This window comes from Mixophyes fleayi, chromosome 3 (assembly GCF_038048845.1).
Source record: "Mixophyes fleayi isolate aMixFle1 chromosome 3, aMixFle1.hap1, whole genome shotgun sequence".
NCBI lineage: Eukaryota > Metazoa > Chordata > Amphibia > Anura > Limnodynastidae > Mixophyes > Mixophyes fleayi.
Window position 1 is genome coordinate 230,593,498 of NC_134404.1, and position 21,657 is coordinate 230,615,154.

At 43.0% G+C, this 21,657-nt stretch overlaps 1 protein-coding gene across 3 annotated transcripts in view; it reads right to left on the reverse strand.

Annotated features, from left to right (window-relative positions):
• LOC142144427 (plasminogen-like) overlaps positions 1–21,657 on the reverse strand; it is a 131,509-nt gene that overhangs the window by 48,150 nt on the left and 61,702 nt on the right. For 2 of the 3 annotated variants that reach the window (XR_012689705.1, XM_075203272.1), the window contains exons 9-10: positions 19,811–19,950; positions 12,520–12,634 (exon numbers count right to left, since the gene is read on the reverse strand). Coding sequence is in view for 2 of the 3 variants with exons in the window: in XM_075203272.1 (XP_075059373.1) it covers positions 12,520–12,634; positions 19,811–19,950 (255 nt within the window). In the remaining variant the exon portion in view is untranslated. Of the gene's footprint in view, positions 1–12,519; positions 12,635–19,429; positions 19,520–19,810; positions 19,951–21,657 lie in introns of those variants that run through there. The other variant, XM_075203274.1, reaches the window with a different exon arrangement.

Consider the following 21,657-nt stretch of genomic DNA (forward strand, 5'->3'; position numbering starts at 1 on the left):
ATGCCGTATTCAGGGCTGAATATGCGTCCAGATCTTAATGAGTAGCAGATGCTTCTGCTTGACAACAGATACACCCCTCACAGAGGCGAACGCAGGATTTAGAAGAGGGGGTTTCCGCCCCCCCGGCGAAAGAAAAAACAGAGAGAGAGAGAGCTGCTGCACATGCGCAGCAGCTCCATTTCACCGAATCTGAATTCTACAGCAGCCGCGGCGCTGTCAAGAAGCATCCGCGGCAGTGCTGTATTATACTACAATACAGCACTGCTGCGGACGCTTCTTTGACAGCGCCATGGCTGCTGTGGAGTACCGTTGGTTCCCGGAGGGGAGGGGTTTCTGGGGAACCAGAAACCCCCCCTGCGTGCGCCACTGCCTCAGACACTTACATCTAACCTGTATAAGATATGTGCAAAAAACATTTTTTTAATATGTTATAGTCATAATTGCTATGCCGCATCATTTAAACTTGAATAACCTACCTAACCAGAAAAAACTTACTGACATGTGTATAAAGAAAGAATTTTTTTGTCTCTTTCCTACAACACGCTCAGCAAATTTTAACCTGTGGCAGAGAGACTGTTAAAGTTTAAATCCGCCTCTGTGAATTACTAGCAAACCTCTAATTACTAGCAGTTTACTTATTTGGGTGTTCATCGTCATCTTCATAATCCATTACACCTGCCCCTGACCATCGGCAGTCGCATTTGCGACTATGTCCCAGTCTGAACACCCACACTGGTCACCTTGCAGTGATGATGGGGTGAAGGAGAAAGAAGCTATGTCTGTGATGTGGGTAAGGTTCTTCTAAAATGGCTTCCTTCACCATCAGGTCATCAAGGGCACTGTCTGATCTGCCCTTGAAGTTAAAGGAAAATTACATCAACCAAGTTGAGATAAAACGTAGAAAAGCCTTTAGTAAATAATCTATAAAGGGTTTGGTGAAAAACACAGAAAAAATCCTGAAATCAATTTACTTAATTAACTATGCGCACTGGATCTACGCCTTGGTTTTACACCAATGTGCCGTCATGGTTTCCCTGCAAATATCAAAGTGCAGGCCTATCCTCCACTCCCAGGAGACAATTCCCTCAAACAAAAAGTATACTTAAGTGTGGGGAGAAGTGGAAAAATATGGAGACACACTATTCAAATGCATACATCCCAGCTTTGCAGTACTTTAAATAGGGACATACAGCTAATATATGTTGCAATAAAACCCTTAGGGCTGATTCACACCTTGGCAGCATGTTTAGTTTTTATGAAGAACTAGGTCACCCTTTCCCCCCTCAACTTCCCTCAAAATACCCATTTATTGCCACACACAGGATAGGCAGGTGCGCATTGCATCCATTCGCCACTGTATTGCATTAATTGGGCATACCTACCAAGTTTCCAAACTGTGGGACAAAGCTGCCTGCAATAAGGACATTGGGGCAAAACACGCAAATCTGGACTGTACAACTTAAATTGAGTTATGTTCAAATGTGTTAATGTCACTGTGAATGTATCAAACAGAAATAACTTATTGTAGAAATATATTTCAATTAGTGGCGCGGTGCGTCAATAATAATTGCAAATGCACTGATTTTTTGACATTGTGTTGTATTTTTGTACTGGAAATGTATTGATTTCTATTGCAATAGCCATTTGTTGGAGGAAATCTGTTTTGTAACTTCTAAAGGAAGCCTCTTGCTAATTAGACCTTTAAACTCTGTAACACTTGTCACAGCCTGACACTTGTTTAGTCTGAATATCCAGCAGTGGGCCTAGAGGTGGAACTATTGAGCTGTGGGCCCTGGTGCAGGGAAGCTGCAGGGGCGAACGCAGGATTAATACAGCAATACAATACAGCACTGCCGTGGACGCTTCTTTGACAGCGCCGCGGCTGCTGTACAGTTCCATTGGTTCGCGGAGGGGAGAGGTTTCTGGAGAACCAGAAACCCCCCCTGCGTGCGCCACTGAGCTGGGAGGAGTGAACGAGGACCCACAGCTCACTAGTTTCCTGTGCAGCCGGCTATTATCTCCATGGGCCCTGGTGTACCGCACCTGCTGCACCAATGGTAGTTCCGCCACTTAGTGGGCCTTTACCTTTCTTTACATCCTGTATCTAAGAACCTGCCTGAATAAAGCAACCAGCATGTAATTTAGGATATCACAGATTGATGTGAATTTAAGTATAAATTGCATTTAAAAGCCAAGTTTAGGGAGCATATTACATCGTGACGCTAATCTTTAAATGTAATACATCAGACTTTTTAGTGCCTGGTCAGAAAAGGAGGCTGATTTAACTTCTGCCAACATATAAATCAGAAACTTTATAAAAAAAAGCACTGTTTGACCATGTGTGAAGATACTGTGTTTTATGGACCAATTGTACCCACTTCACGCTGGCTAGCCACCCAAGGGTGCCTTAATATGTCAGGGAAGCCTACCCCAGTACCTTCTAAGATTCGTATAGTCACTCTGGCAAATGCAGTTAGAAAGTAAAACAATACATTTATTGTAATAAAAACAATCACTGGAATATTAAATACACCACTAGCTTAAGACGTTGCAGTCATCTGGCTGTCTTGACTTGAAGACCCATGGATCTGACGATGTATTTCACTGGTAGAGAACGGCAACTCAACACCAGATCTTGCACCATTCAGTAATCAAATCACAGAATGAACTTCCCTTCCCCCCCTGGAGTGACTCCTTATATCTATGTTCAAATTTACACAGTGTTTTCGCCTCCCTGGGCAAACCCCTGGGTCTCTCCTTCTTAAACATTGGTGAGTACTGGACTAGGGGGTTGGAGGTGAAGTGCAGGTGAGCTGTTATTTCCCAGAAGCTCCCCTGCTGTTTCGCAGACTGAATGTCTCAGTAAGTCCTGTGGAGGACAGTGGGTACTAATTGGCCTTCCACACATCCATATATGTTAACAGTTAACTCCTCCTGAAATTAACCCCTTACACTACTTTGTAATGTCACAGGGTCCCCAGGTGTTACATGCTTCCTGTAGAGAAAGGAAGGGGGAGAATGAATGCAGCTTTGCCTCCCTCACCTATATCCTGGACACCACCAGATCCTTTCCAATAATCCCACTGGCTTCACTTTAAGGACAATGAATAACAGCTTCACTGCAATATCAACAATATACAGTAAACAATATACATATTTACAATGAGCTACAATGTCCCCTTATCCACATGTAATTAGAGACTGCAGTTATACTCTGTCTAACTGGGAAACAAAAGGGCTATAAAAAGTACATGTTATAATCCACATTTTGTTAGAAACTAGGGACAGTCTGGTTAAGGTGTTATCAAACTTGTTTCAACACACCATGTTTTATATTATTCCATCTGTAACTTCTGGAGATCACTAGTACCTCAAACTAGTGTGTAAACTGTATTTGTAAGGTTATTGAGCCAATAAAACATCACTGCTTTAAAATCCTGCTTTGAGGCCTACTTACCTGCTGTAATTCCTGTGACCTACAGATTAGACCAATCTAATCCATTATCTGGCTGTTCTGAGGTTGGAACCTAACATCTAGAACCAACTGTCATGCTCTAGGATCTGGAAGAACCCGTATGCTCTGCTTGAGGTGATGCTACCCTCAGAGAGGTGCGGAGTCTAACGGACAAGGAGGTATTCATCCAGGACCTCCGCAAGGGAGTTTGGACATTGCGGCTCCCTAACTGCAGGTCGTGGTTCTCAAGGAGAGTCACAAGCGCGACCGAGAAGAGAACCAAGTCACATTAGTAATATGGTTGATGATAGGAGTAATAATGAGGAATATATTCTGCAGGAAGATTAGACAGAGGTCCTGTGGAGCTAGGAGGCCCCTAGGGTCCCGATCATGAAGTGAGATGGTCTGCAGGTAGATAGCGAACAGAAGCACCAATGTGCAGGCAGGAAATGGAGACTGGTAGAAACACATTGCAGCAGGGTGATGGTGTAACACCGAAAATCTGAGAACAGATATTGGAGGTAACGATCTGCAACAGGATAGTGCTGACACACTGGAAAGCTGGGAGCAGGTGTAGGTGGTAACACTCTGCAGCCGGATGACGCTGTAACATTGGATAGCTGGAAGCAGGTAAAGGTGGTAATACTCTGCAGCAGGATAACGCTTTAACACTGGAGAGCTGAGAACAGATAAAGGTGGTAATACTCTGCAGCAGGATAACACTTAAACACCGGATAGCTGACAGCAGGTATTGGTGATAGTACTCAACATCAGCAGGAGAACAGGAGCCAGACTGGAATATGTCTAGACAGAAGAGGAGACTGTCATGATCTGCGGTGGTACACCACATCCTGGCATGAACTAGCAGCCGGACGTGTGCTTTAGTTTCTGTGCTCTGTTATTATCCTTGTGGCATAGATGGTAGAGGGTGTAGGGACATCCTCCAACACCAGGGGGAGCTCTCATATGATTTAAACTGGTTCACTTATATTTTTATTTATTTTTTGAAAAGATATTTTATTGAGTTTTTCCAAACAGACAAAAAGGGAAACAGGCAATACAGGTGAAAGAAAGCTGCAACGAAGTTTTCACGAAATATAAACAGTATATTGTTAATGATATGAAGAAGCAAAAATAGATTTAAAGAGGAAAGAAGGGAGGGGAAAGAGAGAGGAAAGAATAGGGGTGAGAGGGACGGGGGGAATCACTAGCCAAAGCGAGGAAAAGTAAAATGAGGAGAAGGTGGAGAACCATGACACGGTTTAGGAATGATAGTAGGGGCTTAAGGGCCTTAAAATGCGAGAGGGGAGGAGGCTCCATAATGCTCAGTCCAAGGACTCCAGACCTTGTTAAATTGAACGGGGGTGTGGCGGAGAATGCTAGTCATATACTCCATATGGTAAACCTGCCATGTGCGGTTAATAACCGATGGCAGAGAGGGAGGGCTCGGATTTTTCCAAAATAGAGCAATTTGGCATCTAGCAGCACTAAGTATATGTGTGATGAGTTTCTGAGTTGATTTTGATATCTTGGGAATAGAGCACGGAAGTAAGGAATACGACAGAGATGGGGGAAGGGAGATCTGAGTGATATCAGAAATTAACCGATGGACCGACTTCCAGAAAGGAAGTAGTTTTGGACAATGCCACCATATGTGAGACAGGGTACCTTTCCGACCGCATTAGCGCCAGCATAGCGATGAGGAGTCTGGATATATCATATGAAGACGGTGAGGGACCAGATACCAGCGGTAAAAGATCTTGCGACTGTTTTCGCTAATCTTGATGCAAATAGAGGTCTTAGAGAGATTCAGGCGAATCTTAACCCAGTCCCCGGGAGAGAGCGACTCCCCCATGTCCTCCTCCCACTTGAGCTCATGAGAATCTTTAGGGGGGCAGTTATATTTTACCATGAGGCGGTAGAATGTGGAAATCAGGCCCGGAGAAAAGGAGCGAAGTTACAAAAAGAGACCAAGGGAGAAGTTAGATGTATATCAGCGACTGTACACCGGATAGAGTTATAGAAGTGCCGAAGTTGTAGGTATTGAAAGAAGCAGGACGAAGGGATACGAAATCGCATTTGAATATCAGTAAAAGATGGGAAGATTGGCAATGGCCTGATGTCGGAGAGGAAGTTAATGCCACAACGCGTCCAGTGAGAAAATTGAATAGGGCGGAGTCCAGGGGGAAAGGCGGGGTTGTTCCAGAGAGGCGTCATGCGCCATGAGTTGGGAGCTAAATTATATGAAGAGACTGTGTGAGTCCAAGAGGCCAGTGAGAATGCTAATGGAGGGGGGAGACGTGAGGAAGGAGGCCGATGTTGGGGTTTAAGCCAAAGAAGCGAGGAGGGCGAGATAGTGTCTAAGAGAGCGGATTCAATGTCGACCCAAACTCGCTGTCCTGGAGGAGAGTGAAGAAGTACACACTGGGTGAGGTGAGTAGCACGATAATATTTGAGAAAGTGAGGAACGCCCAGGCCCCCTTCTTGAATAGATTTGTGGAGAATCTGCATGCGAATTCTGGGCTTCCTAGCAGACCAAATAAATTTGGTGGCCATTTGTTGAAGGAGCTTAAAGGAGTTAGCAGGGATTTTGAGGGGTAAGGTCTGAAACAGGTATAGAAGTCGAGGGAGGATGTTCATTTTAAGGGAATTTATTCTGCCTGTCCAGGAGATAATGAGTTTATCCCACTTTAAAAGGTCAGCCTTAATGGCCGAAAATAAAGAGGGGAAGTTTGCCGCGTAGAGTTGATCATAGAGTCTAGTAAGATAGATCCCGAGATATTTTAGTTTGTGGGGTTGCCATCTAAAATCAAAGCTGGATTTGAGGGTTGATAGAAGAGTAGAGGGGATATTAAGGTCCAGGATTTCTGATTTGGAGGCATTGATTTTATAATTGGACAGAGTGCCAAAGAAAGCAATGTCCTTGAGTAGGTTTGGAAGAGATATGATAGGGTTTGTGACTGACAAAAGAATATCGTCTGCATATAGAGATATTTTATGTTCGGAGGGACCCACACGAACACCGGAGATGTCAGGATTAATACGGATTTTGCGAGCAAGAGGTTCAATCATAAGTGCGAAGATAAGGTCACCCTATCAAAAACCTTCTCCGCATCTAAAGCTATAAGTAGGGTGGGGATTTTGCGTGAGTTGGAGACGTAGGTCAGATCAATTGCTCGCCGGGTGTTATCCGATGCTTGACGGCCCTGAATAAAACCGACCTGATCGGGATGAACGCGAGAGGGTTGATGACTTAGTTCAGGCGATTAGCAAGGAGTTTTGCAAATAATTTGAGGTCAACATTGAGCAGGGAAATAGGTCTATAATTTCCGCAGAGTTGAGGGTCGCGTCCAGGCTTGGGTATAACCACAATGTCTGCCCGAGTTGTAGCCTGATCAAACTTAGAGCCGAGGAGTATGGCGTTGAAGAGCTCGAGAATCATGGGCATAAGGGAGTTGGAAAAAGTTTTATAGTACTTGGCCGTGAAGCCGTCGGGGCCGGGGGCTGAAGTGTTTTTGAGTTCTTTGATGGTTTGGGCAATTTCATCGGCAGTAAACGGTTTGTTAAGGAAATCAGATTGTGGAGTGGTAAGTGTGGGCGGGGCAATTGAGGATAAAAAGTCATTAATTTTAGAGTGTAAGGATACCGGGTCAGAAATTTGAGAGGGGAGGTTATAGAGAGAAGCGTAAAAGTCTCTAAAGGTGTCGGCTATTTGTTTGGGATCATAGGTGAGAACTCCGGATTGGTTCTTGATAGAGTCAATACGATTGCGGGTGCACTTATCTCGTAGCTTCTGGGCTAAAAGTCTGTCCGCTCTATCTCCCCTCTCGTAGAACTTCTGATGGAGCCAACCAAGAGTTTTGGCCGCCTTTTTGGAGAGAATTTGCTGTAACTGCCCGCGAAGAGCACTCAGCTTGAGTTGGGTCTTACGTTTCGGAAAGCGCTCGTGTAGTGCCATTAGAGCTGCGATTTGTGATTCAAGATCCGCGATGCGAGAGAGTTCAGCTTTGCGACGAGAGGCGGAAAGCCCAATAAGTGTGCCGCGTATGGAGGCTTTGTGTGCTTCCCAGAGAATGGAAGGCGAAATATCTGGTGAGGAGTTCAGAGAGATAAATTCCTTAATGGATTCGGAAATGGAAGAGATCTGATCGGGCTTTAGAAGTAGGGTGTCATCCAATCGCCATTTTGGGGGAGAAGAGCGCGGACGGGGAAAGGTGATTTCGAGCAGGACCAGAGCATGGTCGGACCAGCTAACCGGAAGGATGTCGGAATCAACAGGTTGCTGGGTGGTAGGGCGATTTATAAGAATGAGGTCAATGCGAGTGTGGATGTTGTGTGGAGCTGAATAGTGAGTGTATTGCCTGCCAGAGGGATGAGCGAGGCGCCAAGCATCGTAGAAGTCGTAAGATTTGAGGAGGGATACCAGAGTTTTAGATTCTCGGTGAGCGGAGGAATAGGAGGAGGAGATAGAGGAGCGGTCCATCCCGGGGACCAGGGTGGAATTGAAGTCGCTACCTACAATTATTTGACCTTGAGATATGGTGGCAAGTTGTTCAAAAAATGCGGAAAAAAAGGCACCCTGCCCCACACTAGGAGCGTATAGGGACACTAGTGTGAGCTTGGCGCAACCTAGAGATCCAACCAAAATTAGATATCTGCCTAGAGGGTCAGAGTATTGAGATTCCAGTGAGAAAGGAGTGTTGCGATGTATGAGGATGGCAGTACCTTTGTTTACAATCAGAGGATGCATAGTAAGTATGAGGGTATGTCTTGCATGTCAATTGAGGGTGGGGAATCTTGAAGTGTGTTTCCTGTAAGAAAACGAGATCTGCCTTAAGACGTTTAAAGTGCTGAAGGGCCATTGTGCGTTTGGTGGGAGAATTGAGGCCATTAGCATTGAGGGAGATAATTTTGAGAGTCATGGTGGGTCTGGGGGCTTGGAGCGAGTGAGAGGGCTAGTGAATAGGGACAGAAAGGAGATAGAAAAGGAAAAGAGGGGGACCAATTTCCCCGAAGGGAAGCCAGTCCGGATTCTAAACGAAAGGCACAACATAGGTACCGGAAAAGGGGGGCAAGGCACGGACAGCCAAAAATGAACGGAAAAATCGACCGCAAAGAGGTCGTGGGAGCGGGATAGCAGGTCAAGCGAGGAGTAGTGAGACTACCCAATGAGAAACAATGAAACATTTTACAAGTAAACCAAACACAAGTAAAATAACAAAAAACTGAGTAAAGATCACCACAGTGAAAAACAAGTAGATTATGAATTATGTTAAATCTACAAAGAACATAGGAGTAGAACAAAACCATGTCGACGGCCACCCAGCAGCAACTGAGTGGAATCTAAACAGAAAATCATTACACAGAGGCGAAACCTCGCCGCTCAATGTCCGCCGAAATGGCAATCTCCATCGAGAGGAGAAATAACAAGGTGTATGAACAGCTTATATATATATATATATATATATATATATAGAAATATACTTATATGCTAAACAGTGGACAGGTGTAGTACAGCATCATGTGTTGTTGCAAATCTTAGGAAAACGAGATAAAAAAGCAAATCCAAAAGGGAAATGAACTAACATAGCTTTAACAGAGTGTGAAACATGTGGGATCGCCTCCTAGGTTATGAACAGTGAGTTTGGTCAGAGGTCTAGCCGTTCGGGGGGAGAGCCGGTAGGAAAGGGCAAGTGGCCCGAGAGTGGCCCACAGGCAAATGGGAGTAGACTGAGTCTTCGGATCATCCCCATCAGGGCAAGACCTCGAGCAAATGTAAACAGTAAAACATAGGATACACACCGAAAGTATTAAATCGAGAGTAACAAATACGGAACAGTAGGATAAAGAACATTTAAATTAGCAATATTTACGTAGGGTCTTGATTGAGTATGCATGGTTATCATGGGAGAAAGAAAGCTGAAAGGGGAACCCCCAGCGATATCGGATGCCGGCCGAATGTAGGCGTTGGGTGATGTCAGCTAGGTCACGACGTTTCTTCAATGTGATAAGAGAAAGGTCCTGGAAGAAGAGAGGATTGGTCCCAGAGTAGGAAAGGTCTCGATGGTCCCGAGCAGCGACGAGAATCTTCTCTTTGGTGGAGTAATAATGAAGGCGTATGATGACATCTCTAGGAGGTTGAGAAGGCTGGGGCCTAGGTCGGAGAGCCCGATGTGCACGGTCTAAGCGGAAATCGTCAGGAGGTAGGTCTGGAACCAAAGAAGTAAATAGACCCTGCAAATATGGAGGTAGTTCCTCAGATGTGATCGACTCTGGAACATTCTTGAGCCTAATGTTGTTCCGACGGGAGCGGTTTTCTTGATCCTCAAACTGTTCTTTGAGAAAGTCCAGGTCGGCCCGAATAGCTACTATATCCTGGTCAGTTTGGGTTTGGAAGACACAGAGATCGGTAGTTGTTTTTTCCAGAGAGTCGGTGCGAACACCCAGGGCAGCGATTTCAGTGCGTAACTCTGTAACTAAAGCCCGAAATTCTGACTGAATAGTGGCCTTCACTTGTTTTACTATATCAGCCATAGAGGGCTGCGGAGTGTCAGCATCAGAACTCGGAGATGCCGGGGCAGAGGTAGACTGTAGGGCAGCCTTTCCGCTTCTGGAGAACATACCGGGTGTTTGAGGTGGAGGGTTGTTCTTTGGTTTGTGCGACATGATTGCTTCAAGAGATTACACTATTGGATAGAGTGAATAACAGCAGAAGTGGTATGGTTACTTTCGGGGTAGTACTACAAAGAATGACCCGCTCCCACGAGCCAAGTTGGATTAGAACATGGGTAATTCGAGCTGGGCAATCAGGAGGAAATTAAAATCACAGATGCCCCTGCAACATCAGTATTATACAGTTTGACCTGGTGGATTATATTTGGAGGAGAACACAGACTTCGTCTTCCACGATCCGGGCAGTTCTCCTAAATACAGAGCACTGATCCCTCTTTTTCCCACCGCCAGTGACTGTTATAAGACCCTTTTTATATATTTCTTGTAGGGACACTGCTGTGTAATTCTCTGTGTTCCAGCTGTTCTTACCCAACAGATATTACTTCATTCAGACCACTGGAAAACTCGCAGGGGAGGAAGTCTGGGGTAATGGAGGGAGTGTTGTGGTGACGTGGACAACTGCGTGTCAAATACAGTAGGTAGAAAGCAGGGGTGGGATGAGAAGGGCCCGCAGGAGACGTTTTTGTGGAGAGTGCTGGACGTGCAGTAAAGGAGGGGCAGCGGATATACCTTGCTGTGGAGGTCCCCCTGACTGGGTGCCGGCTCCGCTCACTTCAGGCCCCACTTATATTTTTATACATGCTTCCTGGTTATGTTATTACCTAGGCTAGTTCTAGCTAGTAATTAATTAGCTGCCTCCTGAGGCTGATTGTCAGCCCTATCCTCCTCTGTCCTGATTGGCTCTTTGTACTATTTAAGGCAGTGAGCTCTGAGCCTCACTGCTGGTTATAGTGTCCTGTTTTCAGTTCTGCTGCCTGCTACCTTGTTCCTGTGTTGGTGTTTCTACCTCTGATTGATTAACTGTGTATGACCCTTGCCTGTTCCTGGACTCCGAACCTGTGCTTCTGACCCTAATCTATTGCCTGGACTCTTACGCTGCTGTTTTGCCTGTGACCTCTGACATTGGCTTGTTTACTGGTTTCGCTGTCTGCTGCCGGCCCTCGACCCTTGCTTGGATTCACTCTGCTGTTTGATCCTACACACTATCGCTGGGTTCTCCCCAGTCAGTGCAAATCTCACGACCCTCTGTTGTTTGCGGCCAAGTCTGTCCCCACCACAAGGGGCTCCAGTGAACACCAGACTTTCAGAGCACACTCCAGGTTTTGTCGCACTGGCTGGAGGGGTTCCTAACAGAGACATGAAGAGCTGGCACTCAGGTAAGGAGACAAGTACTTTAAATAGACAGGACTGACAGGCAATCAATCAGTCAATCAGGTGAATGGATAGAGTTTTGAAAAGGGCTGGTTTTGCACATGTGCAGTTCAGCCAGGCAAGATGGCGCCGGCCAGAGCAAGCCACAGGGACCCATTGAGAGAGGAGAGTGGCGGTCAGAAGTAGATGGGAGTGCTGGACCCTAACCAAGTGGTCAGCGGGTCCTGTTCCTGACACCAAAGTTCTGCCAAATACCCTGCAGCTCTGACCAATGTGATAGGACAGGAGGAAACATCTACAGCAACCCTGACTTGATAGAAAAGGTGAGGTGTACAAGCCCAGGCGCCCCAGCAAGGGGGTACACTAGCAGCAAGATTTACCAAGAAGGAAGTTATGCCATTGAAAGAGCCTTGTGGTGACAGCAGAACCTCTCCTACTGCATTTAGAGGGGCACAAATGGGATAATGAGAGGGGACAGTGGCAAGGCAAAACCCAGCCAGTCAGCAGCACCACAATAGGGTGGCATAGGAGATCCACCCTGTCACAGTCAAAACTGAAATCCAACCTCCAATGGAAACACCTTTGCAATTAAATAAAACTTTTTCATATTTTTACTAAAATATGAAAACTTCATCACCACCAGCTCAGACTTGATGCAAAAATTAAGTTCTTTTGCAGAATGGAAAGAGCCACAGAAAGGAATATCCCTAAAAATGCACCCACTCCAGCTCATTATATTATAATGTCTACATTTTGTTTATGCAATGCTCTGTAAAACAAAGGAAACACCTTCACTTTGCCCAACATCCAGTGCAAACTTCTTCTCTGCAAACAACACCTTCTTTTTTCATAAATCCATGCACTTTGGTGGATTTCTATTTGCACTTGTGCAAATCAAGGCACATGGCACATATTCAATAAGTTAAACTTATCTTACAATGGAAAACATTATTGAGTAAAATAACTGGACTTTCAATTTGTGTTTATGGAGATTTTGTTTACAGTTTATCACTTAAATGAAAAAAACAATATATTACCTGCTACTCATAATAGTACATGGTAGCATGCAGAGGAATGTTCTCTGTCCTGAGTAACTTAAACAAAAATTTGGAAAAATGATTGAAAAATAAAATAAAAGTAAACCTTATTTCACAGGGGAGAAAATGTTGCGTCATACTTACTTTGGGTTGTGAGGAGTGGTCGATCTCCACTGCTGGCAACTTTTCCCTGAATGTGTTTTAGATTGTGTTCCCCTGTAATCCTTTCCATTGCCTTTGATGCAATCTTCAAGGTAGGCTGTAATAATAAACATTAATTTGATTGAAAAGTGTAATTATAGTGCAGTACTAGTAATATGGAGACAAAATAACAAGTCCAAGTTCCATTTGTAAATAGCCACTGATACTTTAGGACCTTTATCCACCAGATTTTAAATGAAGCACCTGACTTGCTCTATTAAAGTAATTGGAAAGCATGCAACCTCATGTGAAAAAAAAAAACCATTCTTTTCTATGGGGCAGATTCAAATGTGAAAAAATCCGCGGGATGTATCTCCAGAATGGCTGTGAGACACCTTGCACAGATGTTTTTTTACAGATATATCCCTCATTTTTGCTCGCACCCCATTAAGGTCCGAGCAAAAATTAACGTTCATTTTAACTGAAAAAACAGCAATAAATTGCAGCCACAAAGTTCCTCAATTGAATTGCCCCCTATGTGTCCATAAACATTTTCATTCAAAATTACAAATGTGTTCATTTTATTGCATGCAGCTTGATTAATTTAAGTGTATTCAAAGAATGTCACCACAATTAAAAAGTGCATTCATCTCTATTTGAGCATATTGTGCACATATCCACTAGAGAGGCTTACACATGCACTGGTTGTTACCCATTCCTATCATTATCTCATGCATTCCAATGACCCATTCATTTCAATTAGGTTTCCACTACATGAACAAACCTCACTGAAATAAATAGTGGGTTAAAAGTAGAGATGCTCACTGACCCCCATGTTTTGGTTTTGGATCTTGATTACCGTTGTGTTTTGGTTTTGCCAAACCGCCGTTGCGTGTTTTGGTTTTGGTTTTGGTTGGTTTTGTTTTGCTATTTTGTTTAAAAATCAATGTTTTTGGGCATAAAATACCCAAATATAGTGCTCCATCTGTTTCTTGGATAAGAAATGTAATTGTAAAGCTAATATTATCCAAAAAACAGTTTAATTCCTGGTAGGCTGTCATTAATTCTACACACAAACCAGATTGTCTTCCTCTCCATCTATGCATATTGGCAATGCAGCCTTCATCTTTGGGTGTATATTACACCCTACACTTATAGTTAAATATGTAAAGAAATGGACAAAGGCAGTTTAGTTTCTGTCTCTCTAGGCCCCCCTGCACTTGTACAAAATAGTAAAAAATTCAGCCGTTATAGACTGTACAATATAAAATGAAATGGACAAAGGCAGTTTGGTTTCTGTCTCTATAGGCCCCCTCCACTTGTACAAAATACTCAAAAATTCAGGCGTTATAGACTGTACAATATTAATTGAAATGGACAAAGCCAGTTTGGGGTCAGTCTGTGTATGACACCCTACCCTTAATGATAAATTGCCAAAACAGCAGCCTTTCAAGATGGTACGTGATATAGAAATGCCCCAAGTCCCTTTCCTCTTTGGGGGTAGATTGCACCCTACACTTAAATAGAAAGTTTTAAAAAGATGTTATCGTCATCATCTTCAGCTTCATCCTCAACCTCATCAGTGTGCACGTCATCATCACAGACTATCAATTCATCGCCCCTTGAATCCGCCATTAGAGGACAGTCAGTGCTTGGATGTCTTTGATGGTGAAGGCCTTCCTCGTGGAAGATGTAGTTCATTTTAATAAATATCATTTTCTCCACATTTTTGGAAAGTAACCTTCTACGGCTATCACTGACTAAGTTCCCGGCTGTGCTGAACACTCGTTCAGAGTACACACTGGAAGGTGGGCAGCTTAGGTATTGCAAAGCAAGTTTGAACATGGGTTTCCAAATGGCCTGCTTTTCTTCCCCGTAAGGAAAGGGACTGTCTGACATTTCCATATCAATTACCTCTTGAAAATAATCCTCCACCATCCTTTGCATGTTAATACTCATTGGATGGAGTTATGGGCACGGTCACACATTTTTTTGAAAAATCCTTCAAACCAGCCCAGATGTTAAACTGTTCTGGTCTGCCCTCTGCGTCTTCCCTGCTTCTTTTTTGAAAATTTAATTTTTTCCGAGCAGCAGGTGCTTGAGAAACTGAAGGAGGACACGTCGTCAAGCCAAGGCCCAGTTCAGTGGACAACTTGCTGAGCAATAGCTCCTTGCAAAAGTTCACATCTCATTCATTTTGAAGCAAAGACTCAATGTATTTCTTAAACCTTGGATCAACCACAGTGGCCAAAACGTACTGATCCGAGTTCAAGATCTTAATAACTCAAGGATCATTGTTAAGCGAATTAAGTACTTGATCTACAAGGCCAACATACTTTGCGGAATAGCTTTCTTCCATCTCCTCCTTCAGTTTCTCAAGCTGCTTTTCCAATAGTCTAATTAAAGGAATGACTTGGCTCAAACTAGCAGAATCTGCACTCACTTCACAAGTCACAACTTCAAATGGTTTCAGCACCTTGCACAGCACTGAAAGGATTCCCCACTGTGCAAGAGTGAAATACATCCCCCCTACTTTCCCAATGTCATGGCTTGTGCAATACGCTTGCATGGCTTTGCGCTATTCCTCCATCCTCTGAAGCATGTACAGGGTGGAATTCCACCTAGTTACCACCTCTTGCTTAAGTTAGTGGCAGGGCAAGTTAAACTGCTCTTGGAGCTGCTGCAATCTCCTACATGCTGTGGCAGAATGCTGAAATGGCCTGAAATTTTACTGGCCACCGAAAGCATCTCCTGCACCTCACGGTTATTTCGTAGGAAGCTCTGCACCACCACCAAGTTGATGGTGTGAGCAAAACAGGGAATGTGATAGAATTCACCCAGCTGTAATGCTCGCACTATATTGTTGGCATTATCAGAAGTGACATATCCTGGAGAGAGACCAAGTGGTATAAGCCATGTATCAATCACATCTCTTAGTTTGCGTAACAAATTGTCAGCTGTATGCCTGTTAGTGAAGCCGGTGATACAAAGAGTGTCCTGCCTGTGACAAATGTTACGTAGAGGTGTACATGCTGCTGCTGTTCCTGCTGGTGAAGGTGAATGACTAACCCAGTGGGCTGTCACAGTCATATAGTCTTTGGTTTGACCACTTGGGCAGAATGGAATTTTTCAGTGCAATCTTTACATTTGTACACACTTTTTGGTATAGTTGTGGAATAGCTTAACAGGAAAAATGGTGTTGCGATGGAATTCTGTAACGCGGACACAAAACCTCAATTAACTGTGAAAAACCATCTGCGTTTATTGTGGATATTGGAATCAGATCTAACACTAACATGGCAGCCATGGCGTCTGTGATTCGCTTGGCAACTGGGTGACTGCTGTCATATTTGCTTCTCCTAGCAAATGATTGTTTCACAGTTAATTGTTGAACTGTAGGACTACTCTTTTTCTTGGCCTTCCTCTGGGCTGACGATTCACCCCCAGCAGCAGCAACAGCAGCAGCAGTAGTGGGACTAATGCTTTCTTCAGAGGAATCAATTATAGTGCAGGAGTCATCCAGCCTTAATAAGTGGGATGCAGGGCTAACTCCGAGCGCTACTGAGGATATTGATGAGGATGGTGTTGTGGGTGTATTTTGTAGCCATTGGGATGTCGGTGACTGGATGGTCCTAGCTGATGATGGAATGCTTGTAATTTTTTTGGAAGAACTTTCAGCTTTTCCCATCACTTTGCCATGAACTCTCGTTAAGTAGTGTAACATAGACGAGGTTCCAAGATGGTTAAGGTCCCTCCCTCGACTGACTGTGGCTTGACATACACTACAAATGGCTATACAATTGTTGTCTGGATTTGGGAAGAAATAATTCCACACATAAGATGTGATTTTTTTTGTTTTATGGCCAGGCATGACAATGGCCTTTTTCTTGTCACGTGCCAGAACTGCTGCCACTGGTGCAGGTCTTAGACAAACAACCTCATCCTCATCAACATCCTCATTAGCGCCATCGACGCCTACACAAATCTCCCCCTCATCCTCTTCTAATTCCAAAGTGGCATCCTCAATTTGTATATCAGCGGCTACGCTCGGGCAGTTCAGGCACACATCAGCAGAACTGCTAAAAGGGCCCTTCTCTATGGGTACACTAACAGAATGCTCACGATTAGACATACTGGTGGATGGACTCTCCACAGGGATTGTTGTCATTTCTGATTCAGAGCATACATTATCCTCTAATGCCTTGTTTTCTTGCAGCTCGGCGTTGACGCGTAATAGTATTTGTGCACCACTTTTAGACTCCAAATGACTTGGTCTTGCTTGGTCACGAGTGACCGTACAAGAAGAAGGCTCGGTAACATTTTTTGATCTGCCATTAATAGAGAAAGGCGAAGAACTCATTCTTTCTTTGCCACTGCGTGTGTAGAATGGCATGTTGGCAATTTTTTTTTCTATCGGCACTTAAATTTTCCTCAGTTACACTTCTTTTTCGTTTCAACACGGTAATATTTTTTTGGGTGTGTGTTTTTTCCCATGATTTAAAAAGACTATGTACTTTTACATCGCCTTTCCCAGATGACGTACTAGGAACACTACCATCAGGACTGGTGACAGAACCTGGTTGCTGATTCTGCTCATATGTGAACTGCTTTGAATCCATTTTAATGAGCCCAAAGCACTTGTAGTGCCAAAAATTGTATTAGATAGATACTGCTGACAAATGTCACTTTTTTTTGACAGCCAGAAAATGTATTGTTTCACTCTGGGGAATATGGGACGCCCCAAAGCACTTCTAGTGCAAAAAATTTTTTAGAAATACTGCTCACAAATGTCACTTTTGACATCCAGAAAAATTATTGTTTCACACTGGAGAATATGGGAAACCCCAAAGCACTTGTAGTGCAAAAAATTGTATAGATTGTATAGATACTGCTGATAAATATCATTTTTGACATCCAGAAAAATTATTGTTTCACACTGGGGAATATGGGACACTCCAAAGCACTTGTAGTGCAAAAATTATTTAGAAATACTGCTGACAAATATCACTTTTGACAGCAAGAAAAATTAGTCTAAAACACTGAGGAATATGGGAGACCCCAAAGCACTTGTAGTGCAAAAAATTTCAAAAAAAGCCTCCTCTATCCACCTCTCTTCCTGTTCTATTTGCTAATAGAATTGGTATTAATAAAAATAGAATTGTATAGAATAGAATTTAAACAATAGTGTGTACAATTAATGCTCTGTCCCTGCGCTAATATAGCCTGTGACCTAACCCTGCTCTCTCCCTCTTTCAAATGGTGATGGATTGCTGTGGAGGCTGGTATTTATGCTTTTCAAATCTCGCGAGCTCAGAAATACGAATACGTCACAATGACGTTTTGCCTCGATTTCGATTCCGAATGGGCGTGAGAGTACCGAGCCTGCTCGGCTCGGTACTCGGATAGGTGAAATTCGGATCTCAGGGAACCGAGCCCACCCATCTCTAGTTATAAGACATATATACATCCAAGCATGAACACCTATTCATGGTCCCTTTTTACCAAATTTGGGAGCTATTAATGTTATGTTTCACTGATGGGGGGTATAAATATATTGCATAGGCAAATAATGATTATGTATTAAATATGGACTAATAATGTAAGGACAGGGATAATTTCAAGGAGATAAATAGTACATAGTTTTTCTTTTAGCATTTTGAGGTTTGGGACTGCATTCCCTTTGACCAAGCACTCTACACATTTGTGTATATATCTTTTTTATTAGATATATTAAATTATAAGCTTATTCTGACCATCACATTGTGAATAATATCAAATTCATATCAAGTTGAGGGATCCGCCCAAATTCATCCCCATCTGGATTTCTACAAATATTTCACTCTAGTCTGCTACCTGATGCTGGCTGACCACTCTCCGCTGCTTCCCTCATGTTAACCCATAACCCAACTCTTCCTTCCCCTGTGCATTAGACGTAGCCCCTCCACCCTTCAGCACTCATGGGGCAGGTCATAGCTTCCCACATGCAGAGACCACACAGGAAGAAATCAGAAGAGTCCCTCCACATAATTCAAGTTCGGCAGAGCACATAATTATAGTGGTTGTATTAATTTAATGTGAGGTCTGGTACGTGTAATGCTTGTAAACTCGGAACAAAAACATATGAAATGCGCAGAATAACCGTTAATAAATTTAATTGGACTAGCTAATGCACATACGTACATACAGAAAAAGTGACAAATATGTATCACTAGAATCAAAATCAAATAATGCAAACATAAAAAAGATTCTTGGCCAAGAATAAAATATCTTACAACACAATAAAAAATCAGAGGTGATCAATACATATCACAATGATCAATAAACATGATAAAGTAATAACATCTTTATACAAAGTGTATAGAATAAATTGGTTATAACTCTATAGGAGTGTCCAACAATTCCTAATGAGATCTAAATAAATCTCTTGCTTGTATGAAGATGGATATAGAGGGTATAAATTTCCGTTCAGATCCAGATAATACACCAATATTAGAAGTGAATTAATAGGTGTATAAGGAGAGAGATTCCTTAATATATACTTGAGATATTATAATACAATTCCATATAAAAAAAGGGAAATCAGTTCCTTTGTGTCTTAATTATCGTCAACACAAAAATCCCGCATTAGTTGTTTGGGTTTAGTCGCTGAAATAACGGATATCAACGGAGCTTGTAAGTGAATATTCTTATCGCTAAAGCGACTAAGCAATAAAGATTCCAATGTATGGCTCCAGAAATCACTAGATAGAGCTTAGCGTCAGCGTATAGCGGTGATCATAGTATACATAGAGGATTTACCTTCTAGGTATAAACATGGCTCCAGCAAACAGCAGGTCCAGTAACGCTATTCAGTGACTTGATAGAACTTATCATCAGCGTGTGGCGTTTTTAGTAACATACACAAAGGATTTACCTTCTCGGTATGAGCGTGACTCCGGCAGTCAGCAGGTCCTGTCAGATTCTTCGGTGCGCACCTCCAAACAGAATCCGGATATACAACAAACTTCAAAAGGAAAAGTTCCACTTAGATACAATGTATCTTGAAAGTTTGTAAACTCCACGATGTTAAGAGCAGCATGAAACAAGCGACGCGTTTCGTCTGGAGACCAGACTTTTTCAAGCAATCGGGACTAATAATGTCATATATTAGGAGGTGGGGCTATTAGTTTAAAATAATAAATGTGGGGGCCTATAATGTATTGTGGAGTTAAACAAACAGATATGTATCCATGTTATATACATATGGATTTATTATTTTTTTATCATATATTTAAAGTTATAAGCTTATTCTTACGTTTACATTGTGGAACAATACAAAATTCATATCGAGTAGAGGGGTCCATCGTATAACACCAAGGCCCAGACTCATCTCCATCTGGATTTCTACAAAAATTTGACTCTAGTCCAGCGTCAGGGTAATTTTCAGGGGTGAAGCTGGAAAAGAAAATAACTGCATCATTACAAACCGTAATTACTCCCATGCCCCAAACTAATTATACAGAACTTTAAAAAAAGGTGGCATAAAGAGTATGAAACATTTCACTTGTGAGTAAGTCACATTTGCATATACTAATTAATTCATTGTTTGTAAATCTTATGTGGCCCTAATAAAATTTGTAATGTGCTAAATGCAAGACAATGTACATTAAAAGTCTGTTCTTCATGTGCTCTGTAACTTCTGCTTGTGTAAACCCTTGGAATGCCTGGAATGGACTTGACTACCCAGGGGCTGCTAATCACAATTGCATGAGTAAGAAAAGAGATGGATATTGTCATTTACCAGTCCAGGAAGAGAAACTGCATCTCCCACAAGACTACTGTGAAAAGGGGCGGAGACTAACAAGACTGAGAAACCAGAGAGCAGGGGAGGAGAGAGAAGAGCACATTGGGAGAAACTGAGCTGTGTGACAACTCCAGATAGGTGACCCTAGGCAGAAGGGCACTGGATTGGTGGTCCGAGCAGAGAGACCAGTCTTGAGAGATATCAGAGCAGAGTGAAGTGGTGAACAGAACCTGCTGGGAAATCACAGTTTGAAGCTGTAGAAGGAGGTTTGCATGCACCTCTGAAGAAGGACATTTTGCAAGTCAACCATTTTGGAGGAAATCAAGTTCAGACCTGTGACACACACTGGTGCAGGTAAGTAACTTGTTAATTTACCTATCTGTTGTTATTCAAGTGGGGTTTGGACTTTATCTGGCCACAAGGGCTGAAGAGTCAGGGATAGATGGGTGGGCAGGTATATGTGCACCAAGTGTTTTGTCTCATCAGCATTTGAGCTTATACCACAAGATGATCCCTTTGGTGTTAAAATGAAGTTGTGTAACTACAAGTCCAAGGATACAAATAGGAAAGGATACAAGCTGAGGATTTTACAGTTGTTGCTACAGGAGGGTTTGCATACTGTGACTGCTGTACCTTACTGCAAGTGATTTAAGGACCTCTAAAAGCTGAAAACTGGACACATGTTGCTTCCATACCCTACTGGCATCCCTACAGAAAAGCCCCAACTTGCAGTGCAGTACTCCATTTGTGTGGTGTGTTTGAATGCTGCCGATGTGTGTGTTTAGCAGTACATTGTAGAGCTATAAGTAAAAATATATACACTCACCCCTTGAGATATTTCCAATTAATGTTTATGTTGTATGTTGTTAATATTATTGATTCATTGTAAGTTATTGTGTTAACCTGTTGTTCATAGTAAGAAGTAGTGGATAGTATAAGAGAAGAAGTGTTTCTGTGGTGTGAACAGCAGACAGTTGCCCCAACTCGATGTTTAGGGATCTATGGCAACTCTCAGGGAGTGACGGATGAGGAAGTCCTGCATGTGCTCCACAGGATTTATGGGGTGGTAGAACATCCTAAATTCCTTGGATGGAAAGATAGAGATGTGATAAGACCAGTGTGGTCCTATGCGAGACACAAGTAGAATTGGATAGAGATTTTCTTCCCTCCATAGTTTCTGGGCCACGAAAACAACGATGGCACATTGTGATTCCATTGAAGCCAAAACACTTAGCCGCAGCACCTCTTAATGCTGAAGTTCCGGATAAAGATATTATCAGACAAGTATTCTCTGGGGCCAGGGAAGAGAATTCTCAGTCACCCTCTAGTACTAAGAAAACTGATGAGTTTCAAAGAGA